Below are 21,752 nucleotides of genomic sequence, written 5' to 3'. Positions count from 1 at the left end.
TTTGGATGCAATCGAGCAAAATTTTTTTCTTGCATTTATTCGCGCGCTTTGCTGCGTAGTTGAATTTGTCATTTGAGCGAACATTTTACACCAAGCGCGCGCGTCCCGAGCAAGTGACGCCACACTCCTCGCTTCTGATTTGTTCGTTCTGAGCATGCGCATGCAAGTTATCCTGGACTATCTTTTTGCGCGCCTGGGTTCAACCCCTATAAAGGGTGCGCGGAAGAGAGAGTTCAGGGACTGGACTATGTTGATCGAGGCAATTCTTTCGCGCTTTTCAAATTTTCTGCGTGTACCATAACTCGAAAGTGCACGCTTAAGCACGAACCAGTTGATAAACAGCATTGTTCTTGAAAAAAAGAGCTTCGCGAGAAAAAAAATCTGGCAAAGCGATTTGTTCGCACTATCATATTATGGTGCATGCTTTCGTATAATAACTGAATTAGAGTCATTAGACTGCGCGGCTCTTCTAGCTATGCTATAAATTAAAACAGAAATAATCGAAAGGAAAAACTATTCGTTAACTTTCTGATAGTAATAAATGCAAGGCTATCTATGATCATATCGCCATTGGCAGGTAGAGGTAAGTGGTAAATGTTAGGCCGGGAATCTAAAGTTCAATTGGACTTACCTTGAGGTAAACTAGACCTTTTAGGGAGCTTCTAATTCTGATACTCAGCAGTTCACATGTGTAGTAAAAGTGATGCATACTGAGGCAACAGATCAAAGCGCTGACTCCCATAGATAATGCACAACCATAGACATAATAATTTTCATGTGGTTCAGGACTTGATATTAGTGAAGAAATCAAATATCCAAGGAACAGTGGTTGAAGAAGGCCAGCGACTACACGTAAAACGCCTGTGAAGAGGATTATCATGCCTTCCTTAACAGAGAGCATCTTTAGGACGCTTTTCCAAAGTTTCGGCCTCTTGCCATTTCCTTTGCATTTTGTGCTTTCCTTGCTCCAATTTGTTTGAAGCAGCTTTGTCAATGTACAGGTAACGTTTTCTTCTGAAAGTGGTAAGAAGTCATTTTCCTCTAAAGCTCGCTCATTGCCTGTCTTGAAAACACTATTCATCCATTGAAAGAAAAGAAGAGACAAAAAGCTGACGTTTTCTTTCTCGCCCTCGGTGGTGATCCTCTTGTATCCATTTCTTGCCATGACCCTAGAAACAGTTGAATTTCGGAAATGTACGATACGGTAAAAAACTGTTATAAATTTATAGTCAAATAAGCTGAAATTAGATAACGATTAAATACATTCTCCTGGTTTGGGGCTCTCTTCTGAACAAATGTATTTTCCCCATTTATTGTGTTCAACATGCTATTGCTTTCAAAATCCTTCTTCTCATGGAATGCGTTTTTAAGCGTTATCCAAGCCGCTCCTTTGCTTCCAACACTTCACCCTCCCTTGATTAATATTCTTAACCCTTATTATGCTAAATCCGGAATTTTTCGGAATTTGGAGCATTGGTCATTCACCCACTTGTGACGTCATCAGTGTGCACGTCAGCGAATACTGACTGCATTCTGACAGTACTAGCCGAAAAAAACATGATCAGTTTTTGGTGCAAAACCATATAAGGAATGCAGTTTTTGGTGCATCAGTTTTTGGTGCAAAACCATATAAGGAATCTAGCCAAAATTAGAAAGTACATTCATGCCTTTATTACTTCGAAGTTGGATAACTGCAACTCACTGCTTTATGGTCTTCCACAGCATCTACTTTCAAGATTACAATCCGTTCAAAATACGGCAGCTCGAATTATTACACATACTAGGAAATTCGATCATATTACCCCTGTGCTTAAGAAGCTACACTGGCTACCTGTCCGCTATCGTATAATTTACAAAATTCTCTTACTAGTCTACAAAGCTCTCCATGGGGCAGCGCCTTGCTACATACAAGAGTTACTTTACTATCACACCTCTTGGAGATTTTTAAGATCATCTACACAGCACCTTCTGGCGACCCCCAAAGCAAAATTAAAAACATATGGAGAGCGAGCGTTTGCCGTGGCAGCCCCAAGGCTGTGGAACACAATCCCACTTGAACTTAGATTAAGTCCTTCTATTGACATTTTTAAAAGACATTTAAAAACGTACCTTTTTAAACAGGCTTTTTAATTATTATTATTTTTTTAGGTACATTTGAACTTATATTTGTGAATATCCGTTTTTAAAATATTTAGAGTTTTTAACTTTTTAACATCATTTTATTAATATTTTTTTATTGTAAAGCGCCATGAGCAATTAGTGGATTTTGGCGCTATAAAAATACTTTTTATTATATTATTATATATTATAAAACTAGTGGTGAAATAGGCTAATACACCTGTACTTGATCAAGGTCTCCTTTCCTTTGAGGGGGTCCTATTAAAAAAAATATGACTTCAACGAGGGGAGGGGGCGGCCAAACAAATGGTCTGTAAAGGGGAGTCACTGAAAATAATAATACTTTTAAGTGTTGTATTAAAGGGCATCTGCAACAGTTAAAAATCTTAAGCCTGGTACATTACATTACTACAACAAAAAGAATTTTCCTTAAGGTATCACGGAAGGAAATTGGCGTTTTTGTTCCGAGTCAAATTGTGTGCAAACCATCAATGATAACCCCAATAAAGTATATATTTTCTGAAAGCTTATTGAATAAAAATTGTAATTTTGGATTTTGTTTTGATCATATAGACCACAATAAGCAACGTCAGCATTTTGTTTGCAATTATGATGTTGCGCAACTTAAGGTTTATTTGAGGACACATTTAAATGTGAGCCAAACCTTTTATGTGGAATTTGATCTACATTGCATTGAAGCTATGGTTTATAATTTAGATCCATAGATATAATTTCTTTGCAAACGTTAAGGCCCCGTCCACACTGACCCGGGTAAATTAAAAAATAAAACATACACCTAACGTCCAGATGGGTGGGATGGGGGTATAAGATAGCACACCCGGGGGTGAATATTTTTTATACATAAAATTGTTCACAGGGCTATCAAACAAAAGGCTTTTATCAAGGAGTGCTATTTACAGTAAAATACACATGTTATATATGGTTAGAAAGCTTATGAAATTTTAAACATTGTTTGATCCAAAACATAAACAAATAATTAATATCCATCTCCATGGTAACCAATAAACATACATAATTTATGCGAATATGCAAATTAAAATCATAACTTTTAGGTTTGGACAACGATTCTTAAATTTCGTCTACGAAATTAAAGAAAACAAACAATAAATTTTTAGCTCTATCTACTCTTCTAGCAGCGAAGGCCTGCAACATGGCGGCAAAGGTTGAATCGATCCTTCAGAAAAACTTCCTTCTCACAAAAGAAATGAACAACGTTCCAGAAACAGTTTCCACGATCGTCAAAATCGTCTTCTGCATTTTCTTCGTCCTCAAGATCACTTCCAGCCCGTAAAATCATTTCTAAAGCTTGATCAGTATTGAAATAATCTGGCGTCATGACTTTCTACAGTTGTAAACAAACGTGGAGCGACGAAACCGAAGAGAAATTGGACATTTTCTTGAAAGCAAAATGGCCGACGCCATGTTTATGTAATTGGATAACCGCTGTATAGTTTTCCCCTTCACTGCAGCCTCATACAAGCAAAAAAAACCTGTATAGGGGAGAGGAAAATGTTTTGACTCTGAAGGGGTCGAATTCGACCCCACTCGTCCGAAAAGGGTTAATAATTGGATGTTTTATTTCCTCTTAAGAATCCAAGAGATAGTGTCGAAAAGATCGCCAAGTTCATTGGTAAAGAACTCGCCCCAGAAACATGTAACCTCATCGTCCAACAAACCTCATTTGAAGCCATGAAGAAGTCTGAACACACAAATTACAGTTGGTTTGAAGGAATGAAGGGTGATGGCTTCATTCGAAAGGGGCAAATAGGAGGATGGAAACCGTACTTAACTGAGGAACAGAACCAGTTGTTCGATAAAATGTTCAAAGGAAAAATGAAAGGCACAGGAATTAATTACGTTTGATAATAACAATTGATGACTAGCACACAGCTTACCATACAATAAGTTACCAACAACAGTATTTCTAATCATTTAACCTTGTTGGTTTATAAAAGCTAGACGTGGTAATTATAATTCTCAAACTCATTAATACTTCAAATTGGCATTGGCCTTCCAGAACGCCCATTCTGGTCAGGTGGATGAGTTTAGAAACCATTGAAAAACAAGTTGAAACCACCTGTTTGGAAAGTACTATTTCAAAAACGAGTGCGAGTGTTTCATCACGATTTCCAAACACGAGAAAACAGATGAAAGCACGAGGCCGCTTCGGCCGAGTGCTTTCATCTGTTTTCGAGTGTTTGGAAATCGTGATGAAACACGATGCACGAGTTTTTGAAATGACTTCTCTAAAGAAACAATACAAAATTATGCAGTGTCGTATTTTTTCCCATTTTTCTTTAAAATGCCTTGTATGTGTGATTTGTTGTATTCAGTCGGCATTCATTGTATTTGTGAGCTTTTGTTTTTAATTATCCAATAGTTTCGCGTTGCACCAAATTTGTATTCTAAAAGCGTTGTGAACTTGAAGGGATTTACATATTGTTTTTGCCATGGCCGAAGGAAGGTTTCGCTCCCCGAAAACAATCGAGGAAGAAGAACTTTGCGTAGAGAGAGCAGTACCGAAGTCTACCAGATATAAAAATAAGTGGGCAATAGGGATTTTTGAGGATTGGCAACGAGTGCGAAGTGTCAATGTTCCAATACTCGAGGTTGGTGGAGTTTTTAAAGAGTATGAATTGCACAAAGTTCAGCCGCTTACACTAGGCTAGCTAGTAAGTGCGACAATTAGTGTCGATTCCAGCAGTGAGTCCGTGTCACGGAAGGTAGAAAAAGTTTCTCAGAATGTGGATATGGATACTATGCCAGTCTGTTTTGGCGACTTTAAGAAATGTACTGTAAACTTTAATTTCAAATGACTTAGGCTTGTCAGTTTGTAATTTGAAATGTTTTTCCTGGTCATTGTTTATTAAAAATTAATGATTCATGTAAAGCTGTGTTTGAGTAATATATGAATATGCAGATTAAGAACAATTTTTTCACTAGTGATGAAAACGTGATGAAACACTAGTGATGAAAACGTGATGAAACACTAGTGATTTTCAACTGGTGTTTCATTGAGTTTCCAACTCATCCACCTGACCCGAATGGGGCGCTCTGGTTGGCTTATAACGTCATGAATTATTAATGAGTTTGAGAACGATTTTAAACCCATGTGTAAAATTTTTCTAAGGGCCGATTCCCACTCGCGGACAAGTTCGAAATGTGATGAATTTTTGACGAAAACAAAATTGTCGCGACAAGTCAGAGACATCTTAAAGAGAACAAAGGTGAAAATATTACAATAGCTTTGCACGTGCTTCTGGCATTCCTGTACATTTATCAGCACGACCGTCTTGGGCAAACATCAAAAATGCAGTACCATGCGGTAACAAATTCTAAAACTATTTTCACTCCAGATCTAGACACAGCCCTCTATTTTTTCGTGTTTTTTCGATCGATGAGCGCGCGGTGAGAACGGCAAGAGAACTGAAGCCAGCGTAAAACGGAAGAAGCAAGGGGGCGTGGGGCGGGGAGCCAAAAAAAATAGAGGGGCTGTAGACATCTTTGGAAATTTTGAAATTCCCGTTTATCCAGAAATGGAAAATTCCCATTGGCTGAAAGGCGGCAAAACGGCCGATCATGATTGCTTGCAGGCGGCGTCTTTGCGGTTTGCTCGAGTTGTCATCACTATTGACATGCTGTGATTTGCGATGGATCGATTATTGGAACGCTCGTTGGAGAAATTTCCAAACGTTTCGTATGTTTACAAAAGCTCACTTGCAGTTTTACCATAAACAGCACATATTTTATCCTACTTTTCTCAAATAGTGCTTTCCTACCTTCGAATGTAAACCTTAAAAGATTTATAGATTACAACACACGAGAAAGTAGTCAAATGTAAGTTAAATCATAAAAAATGTTAAATGATGTTTCTGAAATTTATTGTCTGCAAGACTGGCAAAATTGTTGTCAACGGCTATTTTGTTAACGTTTTTGTTGCGTTGGTTTATAAATATGCAGAGTAAGAGCCGATTCGAACTAGCGGAAAAGTTTTGAGAAAAGAAAAATTTACCTTGAGACGACTCATTATTCCACTGCATGAGAACACGCGTACTTTATAATAAATGCGAATTAGGTTTAATCTTCATGGTGGCATTTCAACACAAAGGCCCAAAATCGTCATTTTCCGTGGCTTATATACCACCTTTTGCCTGGAATGAAATTTAGGATGAGTCCACGTGATGGCAGATTTCCAATGAGACCCAACTGTACATTTCATGTCTCAAACTGGCCGGCTTTTGCTGGATCTGGGGTGCAAATAAGTTTTAATCTTCATGGTGGTATTTCAACACAAGGGCCAAAAATCGTCACTTTCCGTGGCTTATGTAGCACTGTCCTTTTTAATTAATTTTGCCTGGAATGAAAATAAGGATGAATCCACGTGATGGCGGATTTCAAAAGAGACCATAAACATTAAACTTCGTGGTTGTATTTACAAAAGGGCCGAAAATCGTCATTTTCCGTGGGAAAAGTAGCACTTTCCTTTTCCAATTCTTTTTGACCTGGAATGAAAATTAGGATGAATTCACGTGATGGCATATTTTGAACAAAAACTAATATGTCAGTTTCAGTTCTCAAGTTGGCCGGTTGTGCTGGATCTGGAGTAAAAATTAGTTTTAATCTTCGTGTTGGTATATCAACACAATGGTGGAAATTGCCATTTTTCGTGGCTTATGTTGCACTTTCTTTTTCAATTCTTTTTGATCTGGAATTAAAATTAAGAGGAATCCACGTGATGGCGGATTACCAAAATGATCCAAACTGTACATTTCAACTGTCAAACTGGCCGGTTTTGCTGGATCTGGCGTGAAAATAAGCATTAATCTTCGTGGTGGTATTTCAACACAAGGGCCCAAATTTGTCATTTTCAGTGGCTTATGTAGCACTTTCTTTTTCGATTTTTTAACTGGAACGAAAATTAGGATGAATCCACGTGATTGTGGATTTCCAATAAGACCCAAGCTGTAGATTTCAAGTCTCAAGCTGGCAGGTTTTGCTTGATCTGGAATGAAATAAGCTTAAATCTTCGTGGTGGTATTTCAACAAAAGGGCCCGAAATCGTCATTTTCCGTGGCTTATGTGTCAATTACTTTTTCAATTCCTTTCGACCAGGAATGAAAATTAGGATTAATCCACGTGATGGCGGATTTCCAATAAAGCCTAACTGTACATTTTTAAATCTGAAACTGGCCGATTTTTGCTGGATCTGGAGTAAAAATAAGCTTTAATCTTCATGGTGGTATTCAACACAAGGGCCCCAAATCTTCATTTTCCGTGGCTTATGTAACACTTTCTTTTTTCAACTCTGTTTGACCTGGAATGAAAATAAGGATGAATCCACGTGATGGCGGATTTCCAGTAAGACCCAAACTGTACATTTCATGTCTGAAACTGGCCGGTTATTGCTGGATCTGGAGTGAAAATAAGCTTTAATCTTCATGGTGGTATTTCAACACAAGGGCACAGAATCGTAATTTTCAGTGGCTTATGTAGCAATTTCTTTTTCGATTTTTTTAACTGGAATGAAAATTAGGATGAATCCACGTGATTGTGGATTTCCAATAAGACCCAAACTGTACATTTCAAGTCTGAAACTGGCCGGTTTTTGCTGCATCTGGAGTGAAAATAAGCTTTTACCTTCCGGGTGGTATTTCAATACAAGGGCCCAAAATCGTCATTTTCCGTGGCTTATGTAGCACTCTCTTTTTCAATCTTTTTTTTGATCTAGAATGAAAATCAGGATTAAACTACTTGATGGCGGATTTCCCAAACTGTACATTTCATGTCTGAAAGTGGCCGGTTTTTGATGGATCTGGTGAGAAAATAAGCTTTAATCTTATAGATGGTTTTTCAACACAAGACCCCAAACCGTCATTTTCCGTTGCTTATGTAGCACGTTCTTTTTCAATTATTTTTGATCTGGAATGAAAATAAGGATGAATCCACGTGATGGCTGATTCCAATAAGACCCAAACTGTACATTTCATGTCTGAAAGTGGCCGGTCGAGGTCCGCTGAAATATTGAACGGTTCGCCAGCCGCTACACTTCGTGTCCGCTAAGGCGTCATTGGAACTGAACCTATTCGGGCTTCAACCGCGTTTCTGTCGACAAAAGATATTCAAGCACTTCCCGTCTGCAACTCATAACACGGTGTGGAAACTGATAACACGGTGTGAAAATAACTTGTTCAAAATACTGCGCTGTTACTCAAATTTTAAGGAAAACTTGCGCGGCATTGTGCTTTGGTCGTGCAGAAAAACAGAGCGAATGCAGCACATGTAATGCGAGCTAAGGAATATGGCAGAGTGTCATGTGATTGGTCAAATAACAATGTAGATTTCCTAGGGCTCAGCTCACGCGAGGTTGCAGGTGAAAATCACTGAACATACAGTACAAATCTCAAACAAGAGTTGTTCATTAACTTCAATTTATTTCTGGTGCACGTGATCAATAAATTGTGATTTAGATGCAATGGTTACGTATTGCTTTACATATTATAACGCAGCCTTCTATTTGCTGCTTTTGTTTTAAGTGGTCAGGAACCAAGTTAGCGCTATTTGGTTGTATTCCTCTTCGTTTATCTTCTGATTGTCAGAGGCGTTTTAATATTTGTACCGGGGTATATCGAATAAATTATGTCATTAACGTGGCCCAGCGTTCTGAAGGTTGGCCGAGTACGTTCCATTTTACCCGTACAACAATTATCACTTAATGACTGGTCTCAAGGGAAACAGTTAATTTTGATTCTCGAGAATCGCAATGTTTCCCGAGGAGGAGCCGAAGGAAACAAGCAGATTCGAGGGAAACAAATTAACTAGTTTCCGAGGGACCAGTCACAAACTTTTTTACAAGTGTCATCTTGTAATATTTTACGTTTTCACTGCGTTTTGTTGATAAATACGATGTATCAATTATCTATTTGATCGTGTCCAACTTTGCAAGGGCGTGTGCGTCAAACAAATAATAATATTACGAGATCACACTTGTAAATAAAGTTTGTTGGGTGGCCACGGTAAGGCGCGTTGCACTGTAAACACCCCCTTCTCCCTCTACCCCACAAAAAAATGTTCCCTAAATTCGTTATAGTTTTGCGGATTCTTTCATTCGGTGTATAATTTCCGATTGTGCAAAATGTTATGCGCGTTATCGTGCTACATGTCCTTTAATCGGAAAAGAAATAGACTAAGCCGACTGAAGTTAAAGGAACTATGTCACGGACATGACAAGTTTCAAGTTTGCCACTCGTAATCTGTCTTATATGTCCTCAGCCGTAACCATTATTGCTTATTTTCGGTTTATTGTTACTTATTTGGTGTTTTACTACTTTAACATAACATAATCCTCTTCGCGCCTAGGAGGCACATAAGGCTGAGACCAGAGATTTCCATTGCTCCCTTTCCATGGCTACCTTCTCAAGTTCTTTCCACGTCTTCCCTGTTGTTTTCATTTCTGCCTCGATCGTCCTCCTCCAAGTCTCCCGTGGACGTCCTTTCTTCCTTCTTCCACTATCCGGTGTCCATCTTAATGCAGTTCGTGTTATGCTATCTCGGTCTTTCCTGATAACATGCCCTAGCCACCTCCATCTTCTTTGCTTTATTACCATGGCGATGTCCCGTTGTCCTGTCCTTTGATAGAGTTCCTTGTTTGTGATCTTCTGGGGCCAGTATATCCTGCATATCTTTCTCAGGCATGAAGTGTGGAAACCTGAGAGTCTCTGGCTGTCTCTTTGGGTAACCCTCCAGCATTCTGCACCATACAGTAGTTTTAATACTTTAGAGAACAATTATTTTATGTGGAATTAATTTTCTACATCAGAAAAATTACTTAAAATATCTCGACAAAGCTCCTTTGATCCCATTTAAAAGTGATCAAGCGTATTTAACTCGCGCCTTTAGGTATAATTTATGCAGGTTTATTACCGCTTCTAACTGACGCCGTGAAGTCATTGAACATATGCAACGCCAATTGTCGCTGCGATCCGGTGACCACAGCTTCCAAAGTGAGAAAACGATCAAAAACTAGTAGTTTGCACTTCTTAATACACATGGCTCGACGTAATAAGACCACGACAACTTAAGCGTGATACCCAGGAGAAAAAGCGAATCGCACAAGCGAAAGGTAATTTTAAAATTCAGTTGTTGATGAGTATTTTAAGTAATACATTGTTTCAAACACCAAGAACAGAGTTGAAAATGCGACGCGTAGCGGAGTATTTTTGAATATTTGGAAACACTGTCTCCGGTGTTTAAGATATTTTTTCAATCAAGAATGAAACTAAGGAAAAAACGAACGAAAAAATCTGCGCTCATTGAGAACACATCATACAATCACCGTCACGGTTATGATTTCTTTCCTATTTAAGTTCTTATTGTTTCTGCGTTTAATATGGCAACTCAAGTGGAAAAAGCCGTTTTCCATGTAATAAGTATACACGTTGATTTTTAGGGTGGCGAATGGTTAGTCCAAGACTAGCTGAGACATCGAGTCCTTTGTTTAAAAATCCGACACCAATACTTGCACGGGTGTTGAAGGCTGTTACAATATCGGAGTCCGAGACATGCATGTATAAATTTACATTAAGTTTATATACAACTTCAAGACGGAGACTGAATCTGGAGGGTCCCAATGGGGTGGTGGCTTTTACGGTTAACGGTTAAAATTTTGGCTTTTTGAGTTAATTTATTTCCATAACGGTTAACAGAAGTTAAAAATTAAATTTCATTGTTTTAAAAAGTTAAAAATTAATTTCCATTATTGAAAAACATATTTTAGGTCTCAGGGCCATTCTGGGACGATGCAGTGAACTAGTTTGGTTTATTTATAATTACTGACCGACTTTTTACGGTTAACATATTTTACGGCTAACGGTTAAAAGTTTTCAATTTTTACGCCTAACGGCTAAATTTTTTACCGTTTTACGGCTAACGGTTAACCCCATTGATACCCTCAATCTGGTACTCCCGACAAAAATGATTTCCTTTGCAGTGAGTTTCGTTACTTATTTGGTGCTTTACTACTTTAGAGAACAATTATTTTGAGGGTTACTTTTCTCTTAGTTACTTGCCCCCTGGTGGGGGATAGGGCCGGACATCAATGCTCGCCATCTGTCCCTATTCTTGGCCACAGCTGCTGCTGCAGCCCACGATGTTAGTCCCAGCTCAGCGCGTTCCTTCTCCACCGTTCTCCGCCATGTTTCCCTTGGCCGTCCTCTGCTTCTTTTCCCGCTTGGTGCCCAGGATAATGCCACGTGTGGGTTTCGGTTTGGTGCGAATTTTATGAATTTTATGTGGAATTAATTTTCTACATCAGAAAAATTACTTAAAATATCTCATTTTATCAATGGAAGCGTCACGGCAAGTAGCGACAATAATTTCTCTGGTTCTGTTCGGCGTAAATCGGTGATTTGAACGGTGAAATGATCTTTACAACGATGTTCTTTGGAAGTTTCCCCGTCCATACTGCTCAGTCCTTGATGGTTTGAGCCAGCAGAACAGTACAAGGCGGCTTCTCTTAAAAATAGGTCACCAAGGGTGACATGAGTCTAATGCCGTATGGCATAGTGATACAGATTGCGCGGTTTTCGTAAGCCGGTTAAAATTGGTTAGAGGTTTGTGTTCGTGAGTTTAATTTAAAATGCTTATAGCAAGCTAGGGGCATCGTGGATGATTATGGATGAAAACGAAACAGTCATAAATGTTATATGCTTCACAAAATTTAAAGTATGAACAGGAGTTGATGTTACTTCTTCCGTATTGTCCGTAAAAGCAGAAACGATTAAACATTTGGACAAGATTGCGTGACGATTTACAAAAAGCATGTTCATTACAACAAGGGTTGAAGAACTTCACATCGTTTTCTTTCAGATTTTTCACCATTTTGATGATGACTCTTGAAACAGATTTTGCAATAAAAGCACTTGAAATAGTGACTGTTACTCCATTGTACTGTAAGCACTTAGTGACAGATTTTCCTAAAAACGGGTGTTAATGCTCACGTCAATATAATGATGACCTTTTGAACGCTGGAAACTAGGCAATTATTATCGAGCTACCATACACAGGAGCGAAGACTGTTTATCATGATGTACAAATTTCGCGAATCATCACTTCCATATCAATGTAACCATTTTATGATTTTTCTAGCTGTAAGAAGAACTTAAGATCTCTGAGAGTCGTAAAAGCATGAAATTCGATTTCAGTGTATGGCAAAGGCCGGGACAGTGTAATACTGCAAAGCGGCCAAACAAACGCATTTTGATTTAGTCGCGTAACTTGATTTACATTTATCCATGTACATCTTTTATTTTTGAAGGTTTTTGTTTGCACTGTAAAGAAAAAATTGGTCAAAATTCGAATGACTTAAATACAAAATACGAGGTAAAGTTTTCTATTTTTTAAAACAAAATAAATATTTGGTCGCATTGTGTAAATAAACGCGAGTCGCCGTCGAAATATTTTTTTCTCAAAGACGTCTTGCTTTTTAAGCAAGACGAAAACACAAGTGCTTAACTGAACTGAAAACAAAGATTTATTTTCACAAAAAGCTTACAAATGTCTTAACTGGAAAATTATTTCGTCCTGTTCAAGTGTTGAATAATCGTGACTTGAGAAAGAACTTTTAATTATGCGTGGGAACACGTGTCGCTGATTGGCTGTTTTTAATTGAAACTAATCGTGCGTGTCCGTACGGAGTCCGTTCTTGCAGCTGATCATTGTTTTCTACATTACAGCGAACGATTATCGATCCCGAACCATTCCCTTGGGATTGCTAACAGCTTTTTTCATATAACAAAGAGTCTAATGCGCATGCGCAAAGCGCACGCAAGCATTAGACTCAAAAAATTGTTCGCAGTTAAGGCGCGTGATCAAAAACCGCTTTAAAGGAGAAGTTCACTCCAGAAATCGTATTTTTTTTGTTATCACCAATAAAAAGTTCACATAAAGGTTAGCTACTCACCGAAGTTTCAGCTTCTGAAGTGCATGTTTTCCTAACGAAATTCGTCTTCAAAGAAGCCCAAAATTCGGCTTCGCGAGCCGCCATTTTGAAGCTGAAACTTAGCAGCCTGGCCTCATTCGTGACGTCTTTCCGTCCAAGCGATTTTGCGCGGCTGCCAAGCTTGTTTAGAATTTATAAGCACGAGGTGATGGCTGCTCTAGAACCGTATCGTTTCGAGCCAGAACGTGCTCATAATCCCCGTCAATAGCCACAGTGACAATGATGAAGCAAACGATCAGTTAGGAGGTACATTCTGGCGTACTTGTGAGCGATGTGAAGTCATGCCGACCCAGAGAGAATGTGTTTGTTGCCGAGATGAGCCAAAGTCAGAAACCAAGATGGAAGGTAGAATTTGTATATCAGTGGACGTCGTGTTTGTTGCAAAAGGAAATTAATTTTTAATTGTCAACTGCTTTAAGTGGTTAAAAATAAAGCCGCATACTTGCGTTTTTGGATCTGATTGTGTCTGTTTTTTATTATTTTAATTACTGCTTGGCGGCGTGACACGAAGGAATATCTTGTATCACTGAAAATGAGGACGCTTCGATAGTGTGTTTTAAAAATCGAGCGGTGCTAGGAACTGCGATCGTAGGTTTCCAATAGATATTGTAAGAGATCGTCTTTACCTTAACCGATGCACAGTCGGTGAGAATGTTTAAAAATTAAAGTAATGACTTGTGTAGGAGTTTGCAAACTGACCTGAGTGCAGGCTTGTCAATTGGCATTATTTATTCGAATTCTATTCAGTATAAAAAGCTTAATATATGGATTTCACATGTTCTGAGCATATTGAAATTAGATTTACTAAATGCCTGTATTATACTGAATCTAAAATTTTGCTCTTTAATTTCATTTAATCTTTTTTTTATAATTTAAAAAAGTTTTTAAATATTATGGCAATTTATTTCCAAATTTCTTTGTGCTTTTAAATATACCACATCATATGTTTTGAAAACATTTGTATGAAATTTATTAGTTTACCAATATTATAACTGTTTTGTATATAATCCAAATGCAAAATATTGATATTACACTTATTGTCATTACAATTTTACACATCTAAATTGCCCATTGTTATCTCCAGCAACTATATATCGCTATGCTGCTTACCGTCAGTAAATGTCAGAAATGTGGTGGGTGTATGGAAAGCTGGGTAGGAAGAGAAGGAAGGAGATTCCAGCCTGTGATTTCCTGGTCATTAGAAAACCAGTCACAGAATTAGATTTTTTTAATATATTTTTTTTGGATGAGCTTCAAATGTGGCTCCAGCTCAAGTGTTGAACATGTATGTAGACTCAGCGTTAAAACCATACCTTGTGAATATGTTTTGATGGTGTGTAATTTCACAATACTGAAGCTGCTGTTGGGGTTGCAGTTTACAGTGTGGGTCTGAAGTGGTTCCTCTTCTGTCACAAGTGTATAAGTGTTGTAAAAAGTAAATCTACAAATAAACACTTAATTTTACTGAATGGGGTCCATGCGAATAATTTTAACAAGGCTGGTTAATTAGGATCATTTTTATTAGGTCCAACTTTCATTTGAGATGTATAAGACTCTCCAGTGGTCATGTACCCTACAGTCAGGCATGTCACTAAGGGCCGGCTCCCAGCTAATTTAACCGGCTGAAATTTCACATGAAAACAAAGACTTAGGTAAACTTTTAGAGCTGCCAAGGCCAGAAAAGCCAGCTGGTTTTGTTGATGAGCTGGCTAAGTGTTTTCTTAGCTACATCCCTGTACATTGTTTTAATTTATTAAATAGTCCCTAGATTTATCTGTGGATAACATAAGCCAGTCTTAGAATAACGTGTTTCTGTAGTGCATGGTATCCAAGCTTAAACTAAGATGTACTACTGATTATTTGTCTTATATATACAATCATTATCAATATTATTTAATTGTAATATTCTCTGCTCCAAGATAAATGTGAAGCTACATTCTCATTGCAAGTTAGTTATTTTCATGATCTTTTCCCCTTAATTAAAACTAATAAATTTGCAGAACCTGTTATAATACTTGTCACTTCTAGTGCATTACATAAGAATAATTTCAAACTGCTGGCTGACCTTATGGCTAAGAGCAATAGAGATAGTATTAAAACTCTTTTTTGTGAAATAATTCAAAGCTGCTTTGAACTCAGTGGGTTAAAATTGAGAGACTTTTTCAACAGAATAAAATAGACACATATCAAGGAACCACATTGTTATCTTCTTAATATAACCAATGCAAAGTTGGGTCGGCCATTGCTATATGTAAAAAGCAGTTTTCTCCCTAGGAATTGGGCAGAATTTGGACTGTGGTTTTCAAATTTCAAAACCTGATTTGCAGAACTTCATTGTTCCCCCACATTACTATCACTTTTCTGTCTCTTTTCCAGGGCAAAAAATTAACTAATTTTGCTTTGAGAAGATTTTAATTTCTGTTCTGAGCAACCCGAGTAGGCTGAGCTCACCATTCTTTCCACGAATGCAAGAATGATGTTTAGTAGTCCATGTACGGCACCTTGAAGTGCTGTTGTGTTTCTGTAACAATTTGATAAAGGTAGCTACTGTTCAAGGAAATGAATGCATCACACTCACAGATTTAAACAAATTAATTCAAGGGTAAATCACTTTAATTAATGTTATGTTAAATCTTCAATTTTAAGCCAGGCAGCAATGATTTCTGTGGATCAAGCTAGAGAACAGAGAACATACAGACTGTATCACAGAGTGACAATTCCACAAACTTTATACCACCAAGGGCCAGGTTACACAATGCATTATTTCTCCTAATGGAGACAATCCTTCTAATCATTTAATTTAATAAATACTGGATGGAAATTTCCTTCTTTCAGCATCACTTAAATCACTTAGTTAAAGGGTGGTTTAGTTTTAAAATTTCTTCATTAAAACTCTAAAAAAAAACTGTGTAAAACTCTAAATGAAACCTGGACATGAGCTGCAAGTCAGGGCAATATTTGCAGGCAGTACTGGTGTTTGAAGGGGAGCGTACATTAATGGCACCCTTGCTTGCGAAGAACTGATCTTCAACAAATTGGTAAGACTTTCCATAGATTGGTTTTGCAACCAACTTTTTCTGAAATTTAGGCCACTCGTTTATGTCTACTAATAATTTAATACAAGTGTTTTCAAAAAATATGATGTGGGATATTTAAAAGCACAAAAAAATTTGGAATAGAATTCGAATAAATAATGCTATTTGACAAGCCTGCACTAGTCAGTTTGTTAATATTAAAACATTCTCACCGATTCTGCATCGGTTAAGGTAAAGACGATCTCTTACAATATCTATTGGAAACCTACGATCGCAGTTCCTAGCACCGCTCGATTTTTAAAACACACTATCGAAGCGTCCTCATTTTCAGTGATACAAGATATTCCTTCGTGTCACGCCGCCAAGCAGTAATTAAAATAATAAAAAACAGACACAATCAGATCCAAAAACGCAAGTATGCGGCTTTATTTTTAACCACTTAAAGCAGTTGACAATTAAAAATTAATTTCCTTTTGCAACAAACACGACGTCCACTGATATACAAATTCTACCTTCCATCTTGGTTTCTGACTTTGGCTCATCTCGGCAACAAACACATTCTCTCTGGGTCGGCATGACTTCACATCGCTCACAAGTACGCCAGAATGTACCTCCTAACTGATCGTTTGCTTCATCATTGTCACTGTGGCTATTGACGGGGATTATGAGCACGTTCTGGCTCGAAACGATACGGTTCTAGAGCAGCCATCACCTCGTGCTTATAAATTCTAAACAAGCTTGGCAGCCGCGCAAAATCGCTTGGACGGAAAGACGTCACGAATGAGGCCAGGCTGCTAAGTTTCAGCTTCAAAATGGCGGCTCGCGAAGCCGAATTTTGGGCTTCTTTGAAGACGAATTTCGTTAGGAAAACATGCACTTCAGAAGCTGAAACTTCGGTGAGTAGCTAACCTTTATGTGAACTTTTTATTGGTGATAACAAAAAAAATACGATTTCTGGAGTGAACTTCTCCTTTAAGGGAACGCTGAACCGCAACATTTATTCATAAATAGAAAAACATACTTGTCTTCCTGTTTGTTCTATTCTACAAGGGGGAAGGAAAGTAAAAAAAGAAAGGACTCAAGGAGTGTAAAAACTTGAACTGATTCACTCCCTTAAGGTATCAGTGTACCCCAAAATTGACCATTTTAAAGAAAAATATATTTTGGTATTTTCGGGTAGATCTCATTAAGACCTTTCATTCAAAAAAAAGAGCATGGAAAAAGATTGACTCTACACAAAGTTATGAGCGAAAAACTTTTCTTGCCATTAATTATTTGATATTGATAGCTGTCAACAGGCTGTCTAAAGAAGCGCAGCGATCTACCGTTGCGTGATTATCACAGTTCTTTCGAGGAGATGCTTTGGGTGTTTTGCGCTGGCAAAATGCATAGGTTTTCAGACGTGAAAGAAGACAAATTTTTCCATTCCTTTCTCATGTTCAAAGAATGCTGCAACAACGGGAAAAGACTAAAGATTTGGCAGATGCACTAGTAGATAGCGAGTCAGCGAATTATTTTTCGCCGCTTGAAGCGGTAACGCCACGACCCGGCATCACGACCAGTTGCTCGGCTTACTTTGGGACCTTTACGATGCTTGCGACTCCACGTTTTATTTGTTTTAGATTTAACATTTCTAAAACTGTTGCACTGAGACGAAAATTGTTATAAAGCGAGCGGTATAAATAAAATTATGCAACAGACTGTTTCCGACCAGAAGCAACATTTGACACCGCTTTGAACAAGTTCTATTGTTAAAGTAAAATGAACCTTCATTGTATCGCTCAACGCGTGGTCATTTTCACACGTCTTGTGTAATTAATCTCATAAAAGCGGAAGTACGCCCCAAAATACATTTTCTTTCGTATCTCGTAAACAAATTTTCGAAGAGAGGGGCGCGCATTTTAAGTTCGTTTTCAATGGGGTTTCAACAATTTTCGCTGAAATTTGGCAAGAATGTTGCCCGACAATTGAGCAGCAAAACTGTGTCGGCGAATTTTAACTTTTTTCCTCTTTCAAAAGTTATGGCTGTTTTAACGCAGAGAATAGTTGTTCCTTGCACTCTTAAAGTTTAACTGCGTGTCAAAAACAAACCAGACAAGTAATCAATATTCCCCGACACAGTTTCTTAGAGAAATGTGTGAAGAACACATAGCGATGCTAATCGCTTTTTCCCACTCAAATTTGTCCGGAAACGAACCCGATTTATGAGCCTCTGTACTTTTGGAAATAACACGCCCTTTTTGGATAACATTAATATTTTTACTTAAAGTAAATATATCTCCGTAATCTACATTTCCTAAGCTTTCAGAAAATATATACTTTGCCGGGGTTTGCGTTAATTACCAGACGGTAAGGCAGCTCCAACGCATGATGGTCATTTGGGGTACACTGATACCTTAAGTGGAAAATTATCATCCTTGTCTATGGCGCTGGGAGAAAGATTTCTTTTGTTGGAAATTAGAATGCATTTCCTAAATTCTCTTTTGTTTTTATTTTTACCAAGAACTTTGGCCAAAAAAAAATTCCAAGACTCCGCGACCTTGCTGCAAAGAGCTCGAGACTACGAGACTGAGACAAATACCCAAAAACGAGACTTCGTGACTCATCGCAAAGGCTTTCGAGGTTTCGAGGTTTCGAGATCAATTCAAAAGATTCGGAGACCCACAATTTTCCGGGTACCATTCTCTACCCCTATTTGTAAAGGGCCGTCAATTTCTGCAGGCGACCATCAGACCAATGCCATGCCGTAATTAAAACGAAATTTTTGCTCAGAAGATCTCTAGCGTGAGTACGCTTGCGCGTAATTATAAAAATGATTAAAGCGGCCTTCACACGACAAACTAATGGCCAACTCGTGTTGGAAAACTCAAGTTGGCGTGTGTGAACGACGCAGCAATGGCAAACAAGTTGGCGAACTGTCGGCGACAAATAGAACTTGCCTCTATTCTCACCAACAGTTTTCCAGCTTGTTAGCTAACTGTTATTGTGTCGTTCACACACACCAACTTTAGTTTGCCAACTTTAGTTTGTCGTGTTAAGGCCGCTTTACATATCTTCCTTCCAATGTGGTAAAGCTTGTTTAATTGTTCTTTTTCTAGCAATTTTAAGCACTGTTCCCAAAGTATCTAGCCAAAATTACAACGACAACGACACATTGTAAATAATATGAAAAGGAAATCCCGCACTACTAGTTCTATCCTACTTCCAGAAATTATCTAGAGCTACGTAGGTTGCAACTTTGGCTAAAATACAAATATAACTGCGTAAAAACAGGTACCGGGAAAACAAAATAAATTTAATCTCGTAAACACTTGCAAACTTCTGCAGCTGCAACTTTCGATAAATAATTAAAATAATCTGGGGCTAAAAATTATATTACTAGAAATATCAGTCGGAAAGAAAAGTAAGAAATTTTAAGAAAAGTAGCTTTTGGTAAGAAAATTCAAAACCATGTTGGTTTAAATGTAAACAGCCGTTAAAAGTAATTTCTACATGATAGTTTTGGAGATTAGTTTCCTTGGAACAGATCGAGCGATAACTAATTTATGGTATTCTTCTGGTATCTCAGGAGACTATAACATAATTTAATCATTAGACGCCTTTAGTTCACACTACGTATACGGGCCCTTGTGTTGAAATACCACCATGAAGGTTAAAGCTTATTTCACTCCAGATCCAGCAAAACCGGCCAGTTTGAGACATGACATGTACAGTTCGGATCTTATTGGAAATCCGCCATCACGTGGATTCATCCTAATTTTTCTTCCAGGTCAAAAGGAGTTGAAAAAAAAGGTGCTACACGAGTCACATTCAAAAATGTTGCGAGATGTTGGGAGAAAAATTGAAATTGAAATGTCGCGTGCGTTTGGCCGGGCCTTTATGAAGGAAATTATTTCAAAAGACATTATATTTTGTATTCATCTTGCCAAGTTTACAAATTCATTTAGTTTCCGACCATGACAACGGCGGTTGCCTTTCAAGAATTCAAAATTAACGTGGCCGCTTGATCATAAATGATCATATCATATATGTAATAAAATAGAAACAGATGAATGTTTTCTTTCTCTTCTCTTCTTATATATGTCAGCGTTATCATTATAAGATTTTGGCAACGCGAGACATGCATATGTTAAAATTCTTCTGCCAAATTCTAATTCGATCGGGAAAACACACGTCCCCACAAGTTTGCCTGAGCTTTAAAAAGACAACCGTGTTTAAATAAAGGTAAGGCAAGGTGATGTTAGAGAAAATTTCGGTTACACTATCAACGATCTAGAGTAGAACTGTAAACGATGAAAGCTGATTTAATTGAAAACAACGACACCTTATAAATACCTTTCAAAATAAAAATTGCGCATTGGTTTTCGAATTTTCCACGATTCCCATTATTAACAGGTGGGTCGGCCCTGATATGTCACGTTAAGGCCGTGCACAGAAACAAATTTGAAAACTAACTTTGGGACTTAAACTGATCTTACCTGATTTTTCTCTGGCAATGACACAGCGTACTGGCGTACAGCGTACTATCTTGAGGACGGTTATTTAAATGAAGTGATAGTGGGCGATATGGTAAAATGTGATGTTTCTAATACGTTGTGATAACATCTCGAATAAGGTCATTGGCTGCCTAAGGGGATCGGGTAGCAGCTTTCGCAAGGTCTCACATGAATGGCTCGTTCCTTTCGAGAGAACAATAGAACAAATAAATGGAACAATGCCCCTTGCCTCAGAAATTAACAATAGGAACTCCTACATACACTAGAGGACCAGTAGAATAAAGCTTCCGAGATCTGGATGCAACACCACGTTTCATTGCTTGTTTTTTCGACAATTCGCCAACATATCGCCGAAGACCAGCAAGAGTGATTTGAACTTCGTTTATCCACGATTCGAACTTCCTGACATGAAGAGATCGGAATCCGGGCAAAATTTCTCAGCTTATCCGCGTGAATCCGCTTGATGTATCACAAAAAAGTCCACAATCCGTGCGCTTTTTACGGCCAAATCCGTCAATCCACGATCCTTTTCACCCCCCTCAATAAGAAGTGAAACTGGGTGCTTAAGTTTGACGTTATCTCGAACAGCTAGTTAAAGCAGTTTTAATTGCTAATTATAAATATTTTGAAGTGTTTACACACAGAGTGAGAGGTTTGTTTATCTCTCAAAAGCAGAGATTATATATGTAAATGTCGAACTTGCTGTCATTTAGATTCAAGTATAAAGTGAGGCTTATAGAATAGCTACGAGACCGATTCTAGTTTTCACTACTAATTTATACGTTCGCCTAATGGATAGCAATCCTTTTCCGGCATAAAATTATTTGTGTTATATGGGCACGCAGGAGCTAGTTTCGGGAATTGTTCTAATGTTAATCACTCCGTCAGTCGCCTTGGTCACGGAATGTTGAGCACATCTCATCAAAGGTGCGGCAGATCTAGAGTAGCTATGAATTAAATTATCTTAGACATTTCATAATCAATAACTTATTAAAATGTCTTTAGCTATTAAAATTTTCAACAATTTATGAAAATTTCTTTAGCTATTAAAAGTTTTGGGCTTCAACGTCTCTCACCGAGGCTAAA

General features: G+C 38.0%; 1 protein-coding gene and 1 pseudogene across 2 annotated transcripts in view; one reads left to right on the top strand and one right to left on the bottom strand.

Moving 5' to 3' along the window:
* Positions 1–2,889, top strand: part of LOC144646231 (transmembrane protein 45B-like) — a 113,718-nt pseudogene extending 110,829 nt beyond the window's left edge. Inside the window, exon 2 of the transcript XR_013569371.1 lies at positions 2,869–2,889. The product of XR_013569371.1 is annotated as a transmembrane protein 45B-like (transcript). The remainder of the gene's footprint in view (positions 1–2,868) is intronic.
* The window catches only part of LOC144646161 (ATP-binding cassette sub-family C member 4-like), a 31,874-nt gene extending 11,147 nt beyond the window's left edge, over positions 1–20,727 (bottom strand). Inside the window, exons 1-2 of the mRNA XM_078505699.1 lie at positions 20,649–20,727; positions 632–1,169 (exon numbers count right to left, since the gene is read on the bottom strand). Of these exons, the coding sequence (XP_078361825.1) occupies positions 632–1,165 (534 nt within the window). The 5' untranslated portion in view covers positions 1,166–1,169; positions 20,649–20,727. The remainder of the gene's footprint in view (positions 1–631; positions 1,170–20,648) is intronic.
* Positions 20,728–21,752: the final 1,025 nt, after the last annotated feature.

Source organism: Oculina patagonica, chromosome 3 (assembly GCF_052425735.1).
Source record: "Oculina patagonica isolate OP01 chromosome 3, crgOcupat, whole genome shotgun sequence".
NCBI classification, from domain to species: Eukaryota; Metazoa; Cnidaria; class Anthozoa; order Scleractinia; family Oculinidae; genus Oculina; species Oculina patagonica.
This window is presented reverse-complemented; position numbering and strand designations above follow the sequence as displayed.